This window comes from Notechis scutatus, chromosome 1 (genome assembly GCF_049901735.1).
Source record: "Notechis scutatus isolate UNSWTSFEM ecotype Mainland chromosome 1, rNotScu1.2, whole genome shotgun sequence".
Classification (NCBI taxonomy): domain Eukaryota; kingdom Metazoa; phylum Chordata; class Lepidosauria; order Squamata; family Elapidae; genus Notechis; species Notechis scutatus.
The window spans coordinates 92,089,573-92,113,222 of record NC_142009.1 but is presented as its reverse complement, the minus strand read 5'-3'; the positions used below and the strand labels follow the sequence as shown (position 1 = coordinate 92,113,222).

At 36.5% G+C, this 23,650-nt stretch overlaps 1 protein-coding gene and 1 long non-coding RNA gene across 3 annotated transcripts in view; one reads left to right on the top strand and one right to left on the bottom strand.

Moving 5' to 3' along the window:
* The window catches only part of MAP3K5 (mitogen-activated protein kinase kinase kinase 5), a 112,586-nt gene that overhangs the window by 50,056 nt on the left and 38,880 nt on the right, over nt 1-23,650 (bottom strand). For both annotated transcript variants that reach the window (XR_015750551.1, XM_026666156.2), the window contains exons 3-7: nt 21,360-21,383; nt 13,483-13,676; nt 11,428-11,596; nt 8,981-9,087; nt 6,912-7,082 (exon numbers count right to left, since the gene is read on the bottom strand). Coding sequence is in view for 1 of the 2 variants with exons in the window: in XM_026666156.2 (XP_026521941.1) it covers nt 6,912-7,082; nt 8,981-9,087; nt 11,428-11,596; nt 13,483-13,676; nt 21,360-21,383 (665 nt within the window). In the remaining variant the exon portion in view is untranslated. The remainder of the gene's footprint in view (nt 1-6,911; nt 7,083-8,980; nt 9,088-11,427; nt 11,597-13,482; nt 13,677-21,359; nt 21,384-23,650) is intronic.
* LOC148132905 (uncharacterized) lies at nt 1,160-17,967 on the top strand. The gene is made up of 3 exons (XR_015750552.1): nt 1,160-1,414; nt 13,448-13,534; nt 16,933-17,967. It is a non-coding gene; the product is annotated as an uncharacterized LOC148132905 (long non-coding RNA).

Sequence of the window (23,650 nt, the reverse complement as noted above, 5' to 3'; positions counted from 1 at the left end):
CCTCCATTAAAGTAACACAATGCTGCCAGCCAATCAAGATACAAAAAGAGCCAAAAACAGACAGAAGATATCAGAGACACCCATCAAGCAGAACACAGCAAACTCCGAGACCAAAAACACAGACCAAGACTCCAACCAATCAGGATGAAGAAAAACCATTCTGGCACAGCAATAGGCTGCCCCAAATTTAAATCTGAAACCACTGTAAAGTCTGACCCACAGACGGACACAATACAGAAGCCTGATGATGGCAGATGAGATTCTGCTGAAACGCTGCTACAACTAAAAGAACTACAATGACGTGGGAAAATACCCGAACAAGCCGACACCATACATGTAAGTACGCAAACTTAAGAAAAATATATATATATATATATATATATATATATATATATATATATATATATATATATATATATACACACACACACACACACACACACACACACACACACACACACACAATATATATATATATATATTTGTTTTCTTAAGTTTTTGCAGGTATTTGTAACACACACACACACACACACACACACACACACACACACGGTTTTAATCCACTCACTATACACTATTTAAAACATTATTCCTACTGTATAGATCTATAGAAATAAATGTAGAAGGTAATGTAATATACTAGCTAGAAGAAAAGGCATGAACAAATTAGTCAGGAATACAGTACTCAATTCATTGGCATAATTGCATTTTAATACTAGCACCAGTGTAGGCATATAGAAAAGTCAGCTTCCTCTCCCATATTGTTTGGTTTGATTTTTTTTATTATAAATTCATAATTAAACAACAGTCCTCTTTTGCTACTGCTGCCTCTAATCATGGAAATCGTATTTAGCCATCACAACCAGTGATTATTAAGAGCTTTATTCTTCAAAAGTTATAAATGACATAATTAACATCATATGTTCTAACTCATCCTGCAGGCTTACTCCTGTTGAGTAAGTGCTATACAATGAATATTAATTATGTTGCACAGAACTGCCCATGCAGAAGTATCCAGGAACATGGAATATAGACTATTAGTCAAGCTAAAAGTCTGATTGGCAAATGCTGATTAAGGCTTAAAGGGGTGGGTCTTTCCCAGCCATTCCCTGGAAGTGTCACAGGTTGAACCTTGGACTTTGAACATGCAAAGTATGTGCTCCAGCACTGAATAGAGGTAACAACAGTAAATAATGATAACCATAATAGGCGCTTGGCTTTTTATATATATATTTTCACATAATGAATAGTTACTGCATTGATTTCATTGCTGTTGGTTTATTAAAAATTTCTTAGATGACAATAGCCCAATTTCATTGTCCCTATTTTAATTGGAGCCCCCAATTGATTGGCGTTGAGCTGAAATATCTGCAAAAAAAGATATCTCTACTGTATTGAAGTCTACTAAAAGTAGGTATGTTTGCTCTTGTAATTATGTTAAGTGTTCTCATATTTTATTTCCTGTGTTTCCCTGAAGTATGACAAAAAAGTATGTTCAGATTATCAAAATATTAATTTTCAATTTTAAAAAATATCTTCTTTATTTATGATTAAGTTGTTTGACAGATACATTATAATTTATTCCTGCTTTATCTTGCTGCTTTATTTGGTAACCGCAAATGAGAATTCTGTCAAATATAAGGAGAAATATAAGGACAGTATTTCTCCTTCTGAGAGGAGGCTACTTCGGCAGTAAGATCATCAGATGATTAATATCATTCCTTTCCTTGATGTAAAGAAAGGCTCTCTGAAAGAGAATTCTCCATTTAACAAATGGATAAGAAGTTGGGTTCTGCCACTTCGTCTCTGCACTAAAGTCTCTGTCATGTGGTTACCCATCAGATATAGTCCTGAATATTTTAAAAGTGTTTATTTATTACAGAATTCACTGTAATAAGGATTCCCTCTTTATTTAAAAAAAAAATGATTGGTACACCTACATGTGTAGTAAACAAAGCAGTAAACGGAAGAATATTGTATGTATTTTCCAGATATATTGCTCTCTAACAGCGACATAGAACATTGGGCTGTATCTAACAAAATGAAATTCAATGTATAAAAAAGTAAAGTCCTACACTTAAGGCAAGAAACAGAAAAAGTACACATATAGACTGGGTGAAACCAGGCTCATTAGCAGTAACTGTGAGAGGGATCTTGGAGTCTTACTGGACAACCAGCTAAATATGAGCCAGCAGTGTGCAGCAGCAGCCAAAAAAGCTAATGCAATCCTAAATTGTATTAACAGAGGGATACAATTGAGATCAAGTGAGGTACTAATACTACTCTATAAAGCCTTAGTAAGACCACGCCTAGAGTACTGCATCCAGTTTTGGTCACCACACTATAAAAAAGATGTTGAGACTAGAAAAAGTACAGAGAAGAGCAACCAGGATGATTGGGGACTGGAGACTAAAATATATGAAGAACGGTTGCAGGAACTGGGCTTGGCTAGTCTAGTAAAGAGAAGGACTAGGGGAGACATGATAGCAGTCTTCCAATATTTGAGGGGCTGCCACAGAGAGAAGAGGGTCAAGCTATTTTCTAAAGCGCCTGTAGGCCAGACAAGGAATAATGGATGGAAACTGAACAAGGAGAGATTTAACCTGGAAATAAGGAGAAACTTTCTGACAGTGAGAACAATCAACCAATGGAACAGCTTGCCCTCGGAAGTTGTGGGAGCGCCATCACTTGAGACTTTCAAGAAGAGATTGGACTGTCAGAAATGATGTAGGGTCTCCCGCTTGGGCGGGGGGTTGGACTAGATGACCTACAAGGTCCCTTCCAACTCTGATTATCTGTTATCTGGCTAGGAATCCTGGCAGTGAAAAGGGGGACTACCACTATCTTCATTCTAAAAATCTGTACAATCTTTCAAGCACAATTAGTACTATTATTGATGCAAAAGAGTAATTTTAAAAAGACCTTTTGCGAATCAGGTATCCCCTCTACAATATAACCAGCTGAGGACTGGAAGACTTTCTCTTGCTCCTTGAGTTCAAACTGAACGTGCTAGGGAAAGAAATAGTTAGATCTGCCAAATGGATAGCTTGCATATCTGGAGGAAAGGGGCTCTGCTGCAGTGCCAACTATCAGAAAAAAATGTTTTAGCTGTTATAGCAACCCACAAACTTTGGGTCTTTGGATTGTTTGCATTTTAAACAACTACAGTAAGATTTGGGCATTTTCCAGAACTCTTTATCACACAAAATAATTACAAATCAACAGTCAGTTAACGACTGTTGACAACTATACATAGACAACTATGGTTGACCGACTACATTTTCCTAAACTAATGTTAAAAAGGACAAAGAAAAGCCAAAAAAAAAAGTGCCAATGATTCAAGACATCTCATATCACTCTCTGCTCCCCTTTTAAAAAACAAAAAAACCTCTCTGAGAAATGCTATTCTTTTTGCTAATTTTTAACCCCATTCAAATGTTCATGAGAGTCACAAGTTTTTAAAACATCACAAGGGGTGTGGAGGGGTGGGGGGTGGAAAGCAAAGTCCAGGCAGAAAGACAAACCCAGGCTCTATCAATTCAGAGCTGGCATAAAAAATCAGGATGGTTGCACTTCCACAGTCAAACCCACAGGAGAAATGGCAGTCAAATTTTCTCTTTGTATTTTCCTTTTCAAGAATAAACCGTTCCCGCTAAAATATTGCTTGCCAGTTATGACGATGGCTGTTCTTTTTCCCATCTGACAGGAAAATATGAATCTGAAATAAACAGGTGGTATAGCAGGTTCATTTTACACCCTATTCATATTATCTTATTCAACGCTATGTAAGGCATCCAGAAAGTATCCATGATATCAATCACTCTGAAACATTTTCTCTCCAATTGATTTATTTAGAAACAGATCTGGCATGTCAAAGACAATTTCCCAAAGTGATTTTTTTTGAATCCACCTTCTCTCCTCCCTTCTCTCCTCCCACTTCTACACTTCATAAATCACAAGAACCACTGGAATTTCTTAATACGACATGCAGAATAACCTTGAACTTTTCAACTCCTCCAAACTCTCTTAAAAAAAATGTGGCAGCTGAGTTTCCAAGCTGACACGCTAATTATAACAATGCTGGTTTGGTTATGAATTAGACAGTGTCATGTGAATACCGTCACTGATTTTGAACCATGGTTTGCAGCTTCGGCAGGAAACCAGTCACGGCTTCTTATTAAAGAATATAAAGAACAATGGCTTGGCCTGATATAACTACAGAAGAAGGAGGCAACTGGGCACTAATTTGTTCTTTCCAAGTATCACTTGCTGCATCCACTCAGCCAATATGGGCATGAGATGCTCAGAGAAGTGACAACTGTTCAACGATTTGGTCCTTTTTCTGTTGCAGCAGCTGCTGTATCCAGTTTTGCTGTTCAAATGGCTTGCTTTTGCCACTCTTTTATAACTTCACAGGGATTTGGAGCACTTCTCCACTAGTTGCATACCTGATATGGACTATGGGAAAGGAATTGCTGTAAATATATTCACTATCCAAAACTACCTTAATCCAATATCATGACTGTCCTTAGCATTCTTCCCTGCCATGAACATGTGTAACAAGAATCCAGAATATTCTGCTATTGATCTTTTACTGGCAAATTGATTGATCACTTCAGTTTCTAGTATGTCTTCTCCTTTTCCCGTCTATTATAATTTGCTTTCTTAGTATAATGTTGGCTTGGAAGCTGACATCAGACAAATTCTATTGTCTGCAAGCTTTGAGTCTGCCCCCGTACCAATTTAACTTCTGCCTGGCTTGTTGGTCAGTCTCCTGACAAGAATCCTTTCCCCCAGTTTATGAGGTCAGCATAAAAAGCCACAGGAAAAATCTGACAGCTAATTATTAACCTCTTATCTCTGTGTCGATATTAACCAAAATCTTATCGCCTAGCAGCATTCACTCTAGTGCCCCGTGTAAAACAAGCAAATCACAAGAAAAGACAGAAAGATAAGCTGCAGGGATTTGGATTACGCTTCAGTGAGCATTTCAAAACAATTTTATATATTTGCGTGTGATGAAGGTAGAATTGCAATGGCAAAAAAATAAATCACTGATTCCAAACAGGTGTGCAGTCTAGACCTGATTATGAAATAAGTTTTTGTAATGTAGGTGGTAGGGTGACCACACCTTCTATTTGATTAGCAGAATATAAGGAAATACTAAAGAATCCTCCAAGCTGAAATTCTCTAAAGTGAATGGAAAGATTTTTTTTAAAACTGCTACAGTTTCTCATCTTTGCCAACATTCAACAGCTTTTCATTTTAAAAAGTATGGTCAACTGTGTTCAGGAATTGTTTTGAAACATCCCAGAGATCTTTTAAAATTTTTTAAGCACTATATCTTTCAATGTCTTCAAAGCAATCAAATAAAATGTTAAATAGAATAATGCTGGTTACTTTTTACCGTTCTACCATCGAGAGCATTTTGGCATACTGTGTAACGGTGTGATATGTTGGATGCTCTGCAATGGATAAGAAGATGCTCCAGAGAGTTATAAACACAGCACAAAAAATCATTGGTTGCTCTCTTTCTTCTTTGGAAGAGATTGTGAAGACCAGACTCCTCTCTAGAGCACTAAAAATCTCCACAGACCATTCTCATCCTGGACATTCATATTTTGAACTGTTAGCATCAGGGAGGCATTATAGGTGTCTTAAAATGAGGACTAATAGATTGAGAAACAGTTTCTTTTCCAAGACAGTAATTGTCTTGAATCAAACCGTGCATTTGTGATTTTATTATTATTATTATTATTATTATTATTATTATTATTATTATTATTATTATTATTATTATTATTATTATTTAAATACTTTGTAGTGTGATTGTGATGTGGTGTTTGGGGCACTGTGCCGGAGTAGCTTTCAAATTTAATTGTATTCATGGAATGCAATGACAATAAAGGTATTCTATTCTATTCTATAATAAACCAAACAGAACAATTTCCTAGGGAATAATAGGAAATAGGCTTCTAGGACATGGAAGTGATATCAATAGCAGGGGGGGGAAAAGGTTCCATAACTATGTGACAATCACAGAAAACCAATGTGTCTAATCTGTTCTGAAATTAGTGCTTGTACAATGGTTGTGATTAAGACACAATAAACTCAGATTTGCATAGTACTGTACATTATATTATTTCTATAGATTGTATAGGGGACGTTAAGTTTTCTCTAACAGACAAAAGCAAGTTAAATGGGGAAAAAAATCATCAAAAATGAAATTATCTCTGAAATTTGCTGATTTAATTTATTATAAATAATCAGTCAAATGTATAGATGTTAAAGAAGACACAGAGATATTCTTACAGTATAATATATCTGGAAAATATTACCTAAAAGATCTGAAAACTATCCAATCTGAATAAATTTTACTTATTTGCAAGTAAAATGTATTTATTTTACTTATAATGTAATCCTTGACTTACAATCATTTGTTTAGTGACCGTTCAAAGTTAGAACGGCCATGAAAAAAGTGACTTATGACCGTTTTTCACACTTGCGACCGTTGAAGCATCTCCATGGTCATGCGCTCAAAATTCAAACACTTAGCAACCGTCTCATATTTTTGACGCTTGCAGTGTCCCGAGGTCATGTGACCACCGTTTGTGAATTTCTGACAAGCAAAGTCAATGGGGAAGCCAGATTCACTTAATAATCATGTTACCAACTTAAACAGCAGTGATTCACTTAACAACTGTGGCACGCAAGGTCATAAAATGGGTCAAAATTCACTTAACTATCTCATTTAGCAACAGAAATTTTGGGTTCAACTGTGGTCATTAAGTCGAGGACTACCTTAATTAATAAACATGTAAGACTGCTTCAGAAATGCATTTGAAGAATAAAAATTCAGTGTCCTTTTAACACCAAAAACTCATACAGACATGTGGTAAAGTGGTACTTACCATAAAGATCCTTGATCTCGGCTTTCAGTGTCTGTAAATCCAGAATCCAAGAACATGTCTTTATAGATTCGTCCCACAAGACAGTACATATCAGAAGCAACTTGGCTCTCTTGCTCCACTAGAGGTATCATGATATCTAGAGCTTTCTGCCTGTCACCAGGTAGATTTCGTCTGTTTTATTTAAAAAAAAAAATCAACATTCCATAGCAATAGTCCTAATGCATTATCCCTTCACACATCAAAGATGATGCAGTAAGTCTGACTAGGGAGAAGAATTTTGATTGGTATTAACATGGTCCATTTGAAAACAATTTCTTTTGTACTTTCTAGAGAAATATTTTATAGGAATCTGACTTTATTTATTTAAATTGCCTGACTCTCAAAAGACTCTTGGTGGCTGATATGATTAAAGAGCGATGGGAAGTGGAGGAGTTTAAGAAAAGGGTATATATTCCTGGGAGAAAAATCATCTGTTACATTATAAAAGAAAACGTATATAGGTTCAAGAAACAACCTAACCCATGGCCAAGAAGAAAAGTCACTTTTTTCAAAAACTTAGGAACTCTTGTAGAGTGTGAAGTTTGATGGGGGAGAGGCTGGATGGTGTTCCAGAAAGCAGACTCCACAATTCAGAAGGCATACTTCCAATAATTAATCTCATGGAAAAGACTCCACTCTGTGCTATCTTAGAGGACAGACAGAAACTTCTGGAGACAAAATCTCAAATAAGAACCAGTTGTCTAAAGAATCCCAAAGGTGAATGGACAGCTCTCAATGTTGTACTATACTGTACCACATTAATAGTCTGAAACATTCAATGTACAAGGGCTATCCACAAAATAGATTATGTTTTCGTCTGTAGCAAGAAGGGCGGAGCTAGCGCGCCATCTTTGGTCTGTGCGTCCGCCACTCAGTCTGCATCTAGTCGTGCTAGTGGGAGGTTCGTATCGTTGCCCATTATTTCACAGCAAACGCTTGAAATGAGTGCTGCAATTGAAAATCCCACGAGTTGTGAGGTGCGATCAGTGATAAGGTTTTTTGTTGGCAAAAACCATAAACCGATTGAAATTTTAATTGAAAAATTGAAAAACTAAGAAAAGCAATTCAGAACAAGCGTAGAGGAAAGTTAAGCTCAAAAATTTTGTTCGAGCCAGGTCTTCATCCTCAGAAACAAGTGGTAGTCACTTGGTGCAAGATCAGGGTTGTAGGGCGGATGAGGAAAAATCTCCCACTTAAAAGCATTCAGGACTTCTCGAGTGCGATTTGCTGTGTGTGGTCGGGCACTGTCATGCAAAAACAAAATTTTTGAGCTTAACTTTCCTCTACGCTTGTTCTGAATTGCTTTTCTTAGTTTTTCAATTTTTCAATTAAAATTTCAATCGGTTTATGGTTTTTTGCCAACAAAAACCTTATCACTGATCGCACCTCACAACTCGCGGGATTTTCAATTGCAGCACACATTTCAAACGTTTGCGGTGAAATAACGGGCAACGATACGAACCTCCCACTAGCACGACTAGATGCAGACTGAGTGGCGGCCGCACAGACCAAAGATGGCCACGCTAGCTCCGCCCCTTCTTGCTACAGACGAAAACGTAATCTATTTTGTGGATAGCCCTTGTATAAAAGCGATGGAACCAAATGATGCTTAATCATTCTTGCCGTTCTCCCTCATTTTTAGATTATGTCCTGCTATTATATTTGAACAGCTAATAATAGAATCATGCACATCTGTATCATTTTGTTTGCACCTCCACTGTGCCTGCTTCTTTTCTAGGCCGTCATGTTAATTTGTGTGCTATGCTTTTGAGTTTGTTTCATGGACCATTCCAATCACATTGGTCTCTTCAGGCTTTTGCTGTGCTCAAACTGCAGAAAATAAAGTTAAATGGTGATAGAAAGCCAAAGTCAAGATGGAAAGTGACATCTACCTATTGTAGAAGCAAGAGAGACAGGATGAAAAAAAAATGCCTGAAGTATTCATTTTTTAGAAAAAAATGGAAGGATATTCTGACTGTGGACAAACTGCCATCAAACACTGTAGTTTCAAGAGAAAGGAAAGTTCTTACCTATTCAGTGCAAATGCATAATGAAATTTCACATGATGATGCAAAGCCAAGTCAAAGGTTGGAAGTTTTTCTAATGCCTCTACCAATTTCACAATAGAATCATAATCCTTCCAAAAAAGATAAATAAAAGAATTTATTAAAACATGATCTCATATGAGGCAAAAAAAAAAAAATCAACAAACTGTATAAGTCTTCCTGTGGCCTGAAAAAATAAAACTACGTACTGAATGGATATAATACCTAATACTACAATAATAGTATTGGTTATAGCCCATTCAGTTCTCTTTGTTCTACAAAAGAAAGGAATCCCTTTGGGTTTTACTCTTCTAATTGTTGCTGACTATAGAAGATGGCATTCATTTTCATTTCAAGGCCATTGAGCCCTTGTCTAAAAACATTTCTGTGGTCATGTGGCCAGCATGAAGTCATGGCGATCTTGGTTTCCTCCCCACCAAAATGGTACTTATTTATTTACTCACATTTGCATGCTTTCAAACTGCTAGGTGGGCAGGAGCTAGGCAAAGACAAATGTTCACCCTGTTGCACAATACTTGGGTCTCAAACCTGGGCTGTCAGCTTTCCAGCCAACAAGCCTAGCATCTTAATCACCGAGCCATCATGTCACCCTTTTGGTCTACATTCAGAAGGAAGCAACTGCTTTTCATTGTTTTCAAACTTTTAAAAGGGCAACTGAAAGATCTGACATTTCTTAACGTTGCATGTGATTCAAGAGTAGCGATAGTTCTGACCAATGTGAGATTTAAAAACATATAGATGATATAGCTCCCTCCCTTTCCTCCTTCCTTCTTTGCAATTGGAAATATCTTTTGAATTTTGATATGAAAAGTTTCCATAATCAAATCAGTTTCCAAATCAAACAATGCAATAAAAAATGTCAAAGAACAGTGCAGGCTGAGGACAATTAACCTTGACTCTCATATCACATACCCCTCACATGCCCTTGTTGAATTTTCTACATAAGTTGACATGTCATTAATAATATCATTATGTTCTCTTTCACTCCCTCAATGCCCTATAATGACTATTTCATGTTGGCAGTTTCAGACAGATGCTTAAGCATTTCTGGAACATGTTTTCCCTTTCCATAGTGCAGCATCTTTCTGAGCCATTCCCTCCCCACCCTATCCCACCCCACTAATGACAGCACATATTCCACTGTCTGGCCTGTGCACCTTGTTGTTCTGACTGAAATAAGGCAGGATTTTACTTCACATCCAAACTACTTCCAATCAGTTTAACAGGAGCACGGGCAAGCTTTACTGAAATAATTACAGTAAGAAAGATAATAAACCAGGCGTGACATTTCTATATTCAAAAGACATAAAATTTCATATGCTTAATAATCTCCTCAGTATGGGTTTCCATTATTAGCCATCAACTGTTTGAGTGCAGACTTCAGAAGTATAGCAGTCTTAAGAAAACTCTCAGCATCTGAAATTCAGTTATTTTTTTAAAAGACATCAGATCTGTAGAATATGTGATAGCAAGATAGGGTATCATATAGAAATGTAATCTACTCATATAATCTGCTGAATCTTTGTCATTGTGCTTATAATATACAGTAATGTCCCCCAATATGCATACTGGATTCTACTTTTTAAAAAATAAAATCTGAATATTAGCCGTTCTATATCCCTTTTCGCAGTTCTAAGCATAATGTAAATGCACACAGTTGCCATGGTAACAACATTTATTTATTAAATCTGGCAACTATTAAGAATACTTTCAGGCTACCATGAGCATATGTGGTAATGACCATCTACCCCAAGCCCTCTGTGGAGTCCAGCTGGCCCCGATCCATTCTGTGTCAAGCATTTGTTCTGAGAATGTCCAAAATAGCCTCTAAAAACATGGTGGATTTAAATCCCTCTTCAGTAAATTTAAACACTGAACGCCCACATATTTATACATTTCTAAATAACGAAAATCATCCCTTTCTTGCCTGTGCCCACCCACCATCAAACTAAACTCTTTGGGGGGGGGGGAATGGGAGGTGGAAGAAAAATTGTGGAAAATCTGGTTTGGTAGGAATGACTGCTATTTTTAGAAAAGAGCATTCACTGTAAATTTCTTTACAAAGTCTCCCTTGTTTAGCTTTTATTTGCATTTTTCAGGAATGAGTGCTTGTTTTATGCAGGCAAAAATGTAAGTCTGGCAAACTGAGGGGGATGCTGTAGTTTGCTGGCATATAAAATAATAATTTGTAGCTTAGGGAATTGGGGATTAAGTGGGTGGTGTGATCTAAAAAAGCTTAGTAAGGAGTAAGAGCATATTTAGGGAACATAAAATGTTGAATGACCTATGCTGACTAGAGTTGAATAGAGGCCCTCTCATATAGAATTCTTTATTGGCCAAGTGTGATTGGATATGTTGATGAAACAGAGGTAATAGAAGTAATACATTTAAATTAAGCATTCAATTCCTACCTGAATATCCCTGTAAGATAACAGCAAGTTTATCAGGATGTCAGCAGACAGAAGCTCAATGTTGTCCACCCGTTGTCTTATCCTGGCCAATTCTGCAGCTAATTCCTTCCCAGTGTACAAGTTACGAGCTTTTCTGATATCATTAAGAATTGATTCCCTGAAGTATTGGCTAGAACGGAAAAGAAATAATTGGTATAAACCTCAGTGTTACAAAAGAGCCCCTTGGCTGTCAGTTTTACAGCAATTCATACAATGGGCAAAACTGAATTAGGAATATTGACCTAATTAAAGATTGCAAATATGGACTGAATATGTAGATATGGTCATAAAAATGATTTATTTTGTTTTGTGCCATCAGGTTCATGCTGAATCTCAGTAGCCACACTGATGGGCCTTCTCCAGGATAATTTGCCCTTAACCTGGCCCTTCAGACCTTCCAAAATGGACCCATTGCCTGTGTTATCGGATTGTCCATTTTAGTTTCTGGCTGTCCTCTTTTCTCTTTCCTTCCAGCTTTCCCGGTATTATAGATTTCACAAGGGAGTTGGGTCTTCACATTATGTATCCAAAATATGACAATTGCTAATTTGTGCCTTGAAAACTCTGGATTGACTTGTTCTACGATCCATGACATCTTAAATGTTCCTCAAATGTTCTCAAGTCATGGGATATAAGCATTGTAATTTAATTCAGATTACTGGCTATCTGGCAGACCTGTCACTGGCTCATAAGTCATTTCTCACGAGGAAACAAGATCATGGCAAAAATGTTTCACCTAAAGTTGGACAAGAAGTCCACTTGGTCTTTGTGAAACCCATTGGCACTCCGCATCCTTGAAGCATTATTTCTTTGGGGAAGGAGGAGGAAAGAATGATAAGAAACTAAAGATTCCTGTCAATTTGGTCCTCTGAGCATCCCTTCAAAATGTTAACAAATATGTAGCGACCGAGTGCTCAAGAGGGACAACTGAGGGGTCCAATTGATTATTCAGGATGCCTATCTGTATGTTAAAAAAAATCTCCAGTTCATATCATAATTGCACAGGCTAGTAGATGGCCTTAGGCAAGCTTCTCAGCTTCATCTTTCCCCCAATTGTAGATAATGTAATAAAATAATGTTGACCGATATCTCAAGGATGCCGATACATCAAACAAACAACAAACAAACAAAGCATTTGATATGGGCTATTCACTATTACAATTCTATGTTGCCCATCTCATTAAAGCTTTTCAATGTTTCTAGTCTATAAATGTCAAGTATAAGTATTATCACATTTCACCTATGAAACAACAAGAGGCCTCCCCAGGATGCCATTATAATTCTGAAGAAGCAATTCATTTCCAAATTGTAAAAGAGAAAGAGGGGGAGTCTTTCCCCCCCCCCCCCTCAGGCTTCTTTCCTATACCTCACCTCACCCCCCATCCATCCCCAAATATGTCTATCACTTCCAAGCAATGCATCTTCCCCATAAACTTAAAAGGGAAGATGCATCTTATTTCCAAATGGTGAAGGATACAAGGCAAAGTGGGTTCTCTCCTTTTTTAGACTACTTTTTTATCTTTTGGGACTTTTATTAATCATGAAAGCTTTTGACAGATGGAAGAATGGACAGAACAATGGACCCATTACTAATCTGAAATACCAGCCTGGTCCTCAGATACTTCTTGGTGAGAGGTAATTGGAAGCTAAAGTTCAAGCAACTAGCTATCCTAATATGAAAGTACTCTTGATAGACATGAACACGACAGTTTCCTAATTATTAGAACAATGAATCAGTGGAACAATTTGCCTCCAGATGTTGTGGATGCCCCAACACTGGAAGTTTTTAAGAGATTGAACAATGTTTGTCTGAAATAGTATAGGGTTTCCTACCTGAGCAGAGGGTTGGACTACAGGACCTCCAAGGTACCTTCCAACTCTGTTATTCTGGTATTCTTGTTATGTATTGTCCCTTGGCTGCTAATATCAAATGCTATGCCTGTTAAATTTATTGGGTCCATACGGTTTTCTTTTTTTATAGCAAATTTGAATGTTACAGCTGAAGACACTCCATACCTTGAGCTGCCCTGTGCCATCTTCAAGAGCTGAATAAAGCGGTCAACTAAGGGTAAGCATATTGGTCCCAGCAACAGTTCAAAGTTGGGTTGCATCAATTCAGTCAAACCCTTCATGAAACTGCTGTCACAGCAATAGACTTTGTTATGGGGAGTTATCATATATGGAACAAATATATAATTGCCAGTGCACATCTGCAGAAAAGGAGGAAAGGGGTGAGTTTAGCAATGTAAATTATAACATATATAATCTTAAAATCAATATACTTTGTAGAACTTAACTAACACCTAACATAATTTTCATATTGTAAATCTCTTTAATCCATTCAGGTTTCCTTATTGATAGATTCTGCTGGCACAGTATACTTATATGATTAACATCCCGTCTTTCCATATAAGCACATGCAGCATCTTATGCCAACAAAATACATCAAAGCAACAAAAGCAGCAACACATATGACATAAAAATAATGAACAGTTAATTAAAAATGAAACGTTTTTCCATATTCTCTCTATTGAAGTAATGGTGCATCTGCCATCCCCACACTGGTGTCCAGATGTGACAGACTACAATTCCTATCTGTCCTGAAATGTATGTTCATAATGACTGGGAATGCGGGATACTATAATCAAGCATATCTGGAGATGTTATTTTGTTAGTAATCAGATTGGGAAAGAACTGGCAGAACATTACTATTTAAGGAGGGAATTCTTCCAAGTACTTTTATTGAAAGAATAACCTGCACATCAGACAAGTTTAGACATAAAGAAGCTCTGCAGGTGAACAAATATTTGGATTATACAAGGGGTAAGGAATTATGGAGATTGACTCTATTCTACTGTTTACTGTTGTAAACATTATGTATATTTTTTGTAGGACTGAAAGGGAATAACTATAATTTTAATTGATAACACAGGAAACACAGAAACCACGAGAAGAACTTCTTGGTATTATACAACAGTAATTTGCATTATACTGCATCATAATATATGAATTAATTATAATGTAAAGAATATAGGGAAATTCAAAGGTTACCACAGTTGAATTATTGAAATAGTATCAAGCACCATCACTATGTTTTTCATATCAGGATTGAACATAAAATTTTCACATAACTTTTAAATATTTAGACATTAATATACTTAAAGTTTTAAATATCTTTAAATTACTGCCCTGTCTGGAAAGCATAAGAAAAGATATAAAAAGATGAAACACAATTTCTCTAAAAGAAACATTATATATTTGCTGCAAAATAGAGCTGGATAAGGCATAGCCTGCTTAAAATATATATTATCAAGCAGTTCAGTTGGCATAGTTACTCCTTTCAAAGTAGAAGAATCAACAATGCAGTGGATTGTGATGGAAAACACTTGGTTTCAGGCTATGAATGAAAACTGGGTAAGCCAGTTGGCTTTCATGCCTAAGGAAGAACTGCAATTTCCTGATTAATAGCCAGGTGCCGTAACCACTAGACTAAATTGGCTCTCATCCTATCAACTTAATCCTATCAAAAATTATGAGCAAGCTAAAATGTAATTTGTTTTATTCAAAATATTAGTAATATTCTATTAATATTAATAGAAAATATCAAATTTTAGAGATCATAAGCCATAATGCCAATACTACTATTCTAGTTATGCTCATGATGAGCGCACGATAGATAGATAGATAGATAGATAGATAGATAGATAGATAGATAGATAGATAGATAGATAGATGGATGGATGGATGGATGGATGGATGGATGGATGGATGGATGGATGGATGGATGGATGGAGGGATGGATGGAGGGATGGATAGATAGATAGATAGATAGATAGATAGATAGATAGATAGATAGATAGATAGATAGATAGATAGATAGATAGATAGATAGATAGATATTAGCAAGCTGTGCTCATTCCTTTTACAATTCCCAACTTTCTCAACTAACACAGCTCTCTATGTGCTGACTGGAGATTCTGGAAGCTGGAGGACTAAAGCAGTGATGGGAGGCACAACCTAGATTCTGTGCATGCACAGATGAAGCTTCACTTGCAGACTCAGTTCCTAACAGGCTACAGACTGGGAGCGGTCCACAGCCTGGGGGTTAGGACTAACATATTGGAAAACAAAACACTGTGAAATACTGGGCCTAACCTAAAATAGATAAAATTCTGAATTCCCTAGAAAGAAATTCAGGTTTCTCTATAGAGTTGACCTCCACATAAACAAGCACAACGTTGATATAAATTTCTACTTGTTGCAGTAATTACAGGTCTCCTTTGTTAGAAAAATCCTGCCAACTTAGAGAAGCTAAGGCATGTTAATTATTAATCCACCCCTTACGACATTAGGCAATACGCTTTTGTAGCATTCATTATATCTTTTATAATTATTCCCAAGAGGAAACACTAACAGGATGATGATGAATCAGTTCTTCTTATACAAACCTTATTTTGCCACTCTCGGCAAACTCACATAATAACTATGTTGGAGCACTGTTGAAATGTCCTCCCTGCAGCATTTTTTGAGCAGTAATAATAAATAGCACGATCCAGAGCTTATTAGTTAGGAATAACTTAGAATGGTTATATTTTTCCACATGCACTGGCACGTGTGCAGGCGTGCACATACACACAGACTGATATTTTGCAGCAGAATTAGGAATTTAAAATGAATAACACTATGAACAATTATTAAGATTTAGGGAAATTTTCTGATCTTTCATCATTGGCCTAATGTTCACATTTATTTGTGAATCTGATGCTCATCCCATTCTTTCTTCTGCACATATTTCATCATTCAAAAGTAGGTATCACCATCAATGAGACAGTATGTTTAGTGACAGGATTTCTCAAACCTACACCAACTGAAAATATATATTCTCCCTCTGGCATTGCCCCACTTAAAATCAGGAGAGAGTTGTAGCAGACACTGAGGGAACTAAGCAAGAGAATAACCTTCAACATCCTCTGAACGGACATATCCCCCAAACCATCTGACTCAGATCTAGGAACAACTTTATGGCAAGAACAAACATTCTTGAGAGTACACAAGAACAAAAATGAATTAAAAAATGGAGGAAGGAGTAACATTAAAGGAAGATATGGCTGAAGGATCCGACCTCCCTTATATTACCAGGAGGACCCTAAATAGGCTGAAAGTTGGAGTGCCAAAATGTAAAACTAATATGGTCAAGTAGAGGCTCTTAACAGATAAACAACACACTGTGTGAATCTGGAGAGACACAAAACCCAGACCATCTGCTGGTATATCGGCTACTATCAAAAATATGTACCGATAATGACTTATTTTTGGCTTTGCCAACAACAAAGCCAAGAAGGTGTCTTCAATAAAATTTGACCTAGACATGGAAGAAGAAACATTCAAGGAACAGTTACAAATTAACTCCTAGAAACAGTTAAGTTGCTGCATAATTCTCAATTTATATTCTTTCTCTCTCTTTAGAACAGAATTAATGTCACTTGTGAAGTCTATTTACATACAGCAATCCTATTTTTCTTCTCTGTACAAACTATATCCTGTGAGCCATCAGCACGTTCTACAGTTGGGGCAGATAGATTTACCTAAGCAAGTTGAGTATGTGCAATAGGAAACTGCAGTTGGGCCAGAAATCTAGGCGCATGGACTTATTACATTTCATATTTGTTTATTTAAATTTTGAGGCCATCCAAATCCTTAATTCTGGGCAACTAACAACATAAATAGAAAAAAATTCAGTGCAGAACATCCAGAATTGTTCACTTGCATTTCTGTTTTTGGATTTAAAATTATTACTATATTTGATAGCACAGTATCACTCGTAGAATCCTTCAAGTTTTGGGGTTGTATACTCTCCCAGGATTTGAAATGGACACCTAACATTAGAACCATCTTCAAAAAGGCACAACGAAGAAGGCTCTTCCTGCATCAACTTAGGAAGTTCAGGCTGCCCCAGGAGCTGTTGATATAATTCTACAGAGAAATTATTAAATCCATCTGTACTTCTATAATTGGTTTGGTACAGCATCTAAACAGGATAGGTACATGCTCCAATGGATAGTTAGGACTGCAGAAAAAAGAACTGCAACCAGCCTGCTTTCCAAAGAAGACTTGCATGTTGCGTGGAGGAGAACTAAGAAAATAACTCCTCACATCCTGGACATAATCTGTTTCAACTCTTCTCCGCAGGATGCCACTATAGGGCATTATATGCCAAAAAAACTAGACATAGGGGACAGTTTTTTTCCCTTGTGCCAATCACTCTGCTGAACATCTAATCCCAGTACTATCTTATGTCTAAGTATATTCGCCCATGTTGTATGGCTGTAATATTATTATTATCCTTTTCATTTTCTTTACTACCTTCTATTATTGGTATCATTATTATGATGATTATTCTTTTGTTGCATTGTATATACATGGAGCGCTTCTGCACTGGGTACAAATTACTTATGTGCGTAATCACACTTGGCCAAAGAAAGTATACTATGCTTTTTTAAAGTTTGTACTGGATTTTGCAATTTATCATTATTAGCTGCTTTAAACAGCATTCATGGAAATGTAATTAGGAGCTAATTAATTAACTACATGTTTTAGGATTGTGACAACATAACTGGTATACTTTTTTTTCAAATGCAAAAATAAAATGAGGAGTTGGTTGCCTTCCTAAAACCTGAGCCATTTCATACCAGAAACATGTAAAAGAAATGCAACTGGCATTGAGATTTTATATCTAGCATATCAAAGAGAATGCTCAATTAATTGCTGCTACTTCTAGCCAGGCTGAGAAATTTTAAATTTTTTTATTAATATCACTAGAGGACAAAAACTTCAGTATCTTGAGACAGTCCTCTATGACACTTCCCAAAGTTGCGCTCCTCATGCCTCAAATATAATCACTTTCAAACACATTTCCTGGTTCGGTTTTCTGGCGTAGTCTTCAAATACAGAAAAAAAACAAAAAATATCCTACCCAGCTCTGTGAAATAATTTTATTTGCAAATTGCCAAGAGGTACACATTGGAATGCAGCATTTGGACAACTTTGATGCCAGCCAAATGAGAACTCCTAAAATAAAGCATCCTTCCTCCTAATACCACGAAATAATCTGAAGCTCATAGAAAGGAAGATATGTTCAATGATCAGTCTTCATAAGAGACAACATTCTTCAATCCTATTTTTTTAAAAACTCTCTCCATATAATCAGCACTTTTCCACAGCCTATGCACTTGAATCCTAAAATGAGTCGAGTTATCCGGCAAGAGGTTACTTACTATCAGATTTGAACTATGGAAGACAAGATCCTTTCTGTTCTTTTATCAGACATGAGCAGAAAGGCACTCAGTGTGTTTTTCTTATTTGGGCAAATATAAGGTAGTATAAATGGTTCTCCTGTTCACACTATTATGCTACAGTTATGAAGCACCAGAGTTGCATGACACTTAGTCATAGTCTGCTTTCATAACTTTTGTACTGAGAGAATTGGGATAAATATTATTTTGGGATTCCATCTCATGTTTTCAAAAGTGTTATTTGTTGTTGCAAGTAACAAATATTCTCCTCAGTCTGCCACCTCAGGAACTTTTGAATTCTCTGCAGGATCAGCTTGGCTTTTGTGCTGCCTTCAAGTTATAGTTTTGTGCAGGTTCTTTCTTATCTTTTCTGCTCAAGTCACAGCTGCATATTCTTCCTAGTTTATAAAACAGAGAGGGATACAGGCAAGTGCTGGTAAGGAGCACACAGCAACAAAAGATGTTTGAGCTAAATCATTTCGTTATTAGTTTAGGTGCTGTTCCTATCCAGAGAGACTGTGGGTGGCCTACATTCTCTTTCCTTACCAAGAAAATTTAAATAGGAAAAAAATATAATAAAAGAACAACCATCTAAATAAAAGTCAAACTACAAAGAAAACCATGGCTACTGAAGAACAATAAACATCCAAACACAACCAATGTGGGCTTTCAGTTACCACTCTCTCAAAAATCTAAGTTTTTATAGCTATCCTAAAACTCAAAAGGGTAACATTGTTCTTCTGCAATAAAGACTACAATAAATGTGATGTAAGCACAGAAAGTACACAAGAATTCTAGTAATAATTCTGGAAAATCAATTTGCTTTGCTAGTTCTCTGCAAGAGAAGAAATGGTAACTTTTTCCAGTATCTATCACCATATGATTTTAAATTGATCAAATGTATCACACATTAGCCAAAATTCACCCTACATTTTATAGTATGTGTCATCTGTGTCCTTTTTTTTCCTATTAAAAATGGAAGTCATATTAAATATTGACATTTTTCCATATTTGTCATGTCTCCTGACTGACTTCATCTCAGAAGAACATCATTAGTCCCCTGGATATAGGAAAAAAGAGGCTGAGCTGGACGTCAGAGTTAAAAGTGTCATAACTTGGAGTCATTGCATTGTCATAAAAGACCTAAGTCCAGCCATGAATTCTGCTGACCTTAATCTAGTGCCAATTTAGTTTTGACTGTTGGTTGGCTAGATGCTTATATTAGAGGCAGTAATAATAAACTCTTCTGTGCTTTGAAATCAACCAATGTTTCTGGTTCATTTCACACTGGGGAAGAATAAATGCAGCAAATTACTAAGGTAATAAAGTGAAGTCTTATTCCTTTAAGGCAAATTCTTCAAATTCCAGAGAGCTGCATAATTCTTGTCTAGATGGGGATGCCTCTGTGGACCACCCGGAAACTGCATTTGGTACAAAATATAGTGGCCGAGATACTGGCAGGTCTGATCTTCCGAGATCACATTATACCTATGCTACAAGCCCTATTCCATTTACAGGACAGGCTTCTGCATGCTGTTTTACACACACACACACACACACACACACACACACACACAGTGTATGTGTGTAGAGAGAGAGACGGGGGGAGAGGGGGTAGAGGGAGGGAGAGAGGGAGGGGAAAAAAGATGTACACACACACACACACACACACACACACACACACGTCTAAGTTCCTGCAGGTACATCTTCTACATCAATCTGTCCCGCTACTTCCATCAGCAGCTTTTGGTCATACCTCACATTGTACTAGTTTAGCATAATAAAATCAAACACCTTTTTAAAGGATAGCTCCCTCAAGTCACTCAATGATTTTTGATCAGTAGAAGATTCAAAACAGAAGGAAGCCTACTGTTGATGCAGAAATCAAAGTTTGATAAGATGGACAGGAATAGTTTTTTTACAAAATGCAGATTAATCGAATCGGTTTCCTTCAGAATGTAGCAAAAACCGCTTGTTTAGATGGGTACAGTTTCCTCCACCCATATCACGAAGAGCTTGCTACTTCTCTTTTGCAATACCAACCTGTTTACAAATTTCTGAAAGCTTTTACAAGGCTACATACATACTTCTGGCCTAACCAATGCAGTTTTTCTTTTGTATACAAAAGAAAAGCCTGCATGAGTTATGAGTGCTGGAAAGTCTGCGTGATATGTACAGTCTATCAACCACTGACATTTGTAGAGACAGGAAATGCATCCATCTGAACACAGCTTGCAAATGCAGAGCAGAAAAAGAAAAGCAGGTTAAAAGAAACTCAGTGGGAAGCTATAAAAATAAAATGAGTAAGGAGAGTATGAAGAGAATATTACAAGAAAGATTGTTCATTTGAAGAAAACAGCAAATCTTTAATAAAGTAAACTGGTTAATACAATACCAAGCATCACATTTGTTAAGATTCTAAAAAAAACTTTGACTGGGAATTGAACTGAATGACTTGAAGTTATATAATTTAATGAAAGAATCAGTAGAATTACAATTACATATTCAGACAAGTTATCAACCAATAAGGAACTCTGCACAATTCAAAAACATATATAGCAGAAGCTGAAATTTCACTTTTGTTTTTAAAAATATACTTACATTATTCTTCTGGCAAATAATTTCCTGTAAAAGGGGAAAAAAGCAGATGAGAGAATTACCCATGAACAATGTATGCATCTACTTACTGAATACTTAACAAAAAATATACTTACTTTTGTCTGCTCTGGGAATTCTAGATTTTCTTCACAAAAATCTGTTGCTTGGCATAAAAATAAATTGCTGATAGGTGCTGCATCATATTAGCATTATATTAGTTGCTGAGTGAAAGGGCTTTAAGTATCACTAAAATTTCTCATTTTATTAAATGAAAAGGTTTGGCCCTAGAAATTAACCAGATGAAACTTTTCTTGGAATGAGCATAGGCGAATAAGAAAAGCTTCATGTGTTAAGTTCAAGTGTATCAATTAAAAATAAAGAAGGACAAAAAAGTAACTAGACAGACAGTGAAAAAAATTATCACAACTATTTACAGAGCATTATTAATTAATCAATCAATCTGCTTTCATGTCTATTCTTAATATTTACACTGATATAAAGCTGAACTAATAGCATGCCAGCACCCATACACTAACATTTTTTGTGTATTCCAGACCTGTTTCTTTTGCACATTTTAATCATTTATGACACGGGTGTCAAACTCGATCGTGTCACATTATGTGTCACAACTGTTTTTTCCTTTGTGGAGCTGGGGTGGGTGTGGCCTGCATGTGATGCATCCAGCCTGTGGGCTGCCAGTTTGACACCTCTGATTTATGACATCAGGAAAAAAGAAGGTCCAATCAAAAAGGGACCTAAATCCTTATCCTACTGGACTGCATGCTCTCATCCTAGGTAACTGTTCAGTGGAATAATGTTGTTTTGTGCCTTGCTAAAAATAGTTCTATTTGTTACTGGAAACCTCATATTCATCAACTGTTATTTATAACAGCATCACAATTGGCTAGAACTGACAGAAACATGATGTAGTCTCATGTGTATCACAGTGTTTCTGAATACAAAACATTTCCTTCTTGAAATCTTCAATATGAATCTACCCTAGCTAAAATACCTCTGAGGAGTTTGAGGAATAAAAGTAGATAAAAGCACATGTTTGTACATGAAAGGAAAAGGTTAATATCACCATCCCATCTGGCTTAAGTCTTACATGTACATAGGAAGATCATGTAGGAGATGATCAGGCTGAACCTGAGGAAGGGGTCAAATGTGCCATCAGTCATGAGTCCCCTCATGCCCACAAGAGATCTAAGTCCAGCACACCTTGAATTCCTTCTACTCTTCTCTCCCGCTAATTTCCCTTGGCCATTAGTAGTTCAGATTCTTGTAGAGAGCTCAAGCTTACAATAAATCTTTATACCATTTGAATTGTCTGGATCTACTGATTTTCCTGGCGCTCACAGATCTGGGATACAGATTACAATACGTTTGATAGATTTATATTTATTGCTACTGTTATACCAAAAGGAGAATTTTGTCAGGTAGAGATTTAGTTTCAAGTGGAGTAATAAAGTCCAACTGTCTATCCAAAGGCTTTTTAATGAACGAGGCATATATTCTATAGAACATCTCTATCTCCTGATAGAGATGGTAACTTTTTGACAAGTAATGACCTGTCTGAAATATACCTAAATTGAATTTGCACATTAAAACATAAGTATCTTTGAAAGAATGGAACTTTACTTCACAAATAAACTGGACTTCACAAATAAAACGTATCTACAACCCAAAGTTGATAAAAACATGGGATCCCAATCCCATTTTTTCCCTGCCATGAAAAAACAGAAGAGTGATATGTTTTTTGACTGCCTTCGATAGTCAGAATTTCTGAAGGCCAAGACACAAATAACTGTTTTACCGTATGCTAGCTCTCATGTAGGCCACTCCAGCTGATGCAACCATTAGTAGAGATCATCCTCACTTTCTCACATCCTTTGTACATTCAGCTGGTATTAAGCAACAAGAAAGTCTTTTTCGTTGTGGTTCTTACTCTGTGAAATACCCTCCTCTCAAGATAAAGCTTGTGTCAACCTTATTACAACTGACAAACAAGCTGAAAACATGTTCATTTATCTTCACATTAGATGCCTCAAGATGGTATTCTTCCACAACTCGAAGCCATAGGTTTACATATTCTGGGCTATTTCAGTCTTCTTATCTGATCAATCTGATTGCAGTTTAAATGTAGTAACTTGCATTTTAATGTTGCAAACTCTTAGGAATTTGTGGCTTAGATATAAACAATTTAAATACACAGGTAAGTAATCTAAGAATAAATTCTATCCCTGAGCATAGAATGGGTTAATTCTAGAATCCAGATACATGTGCTGTGAAAC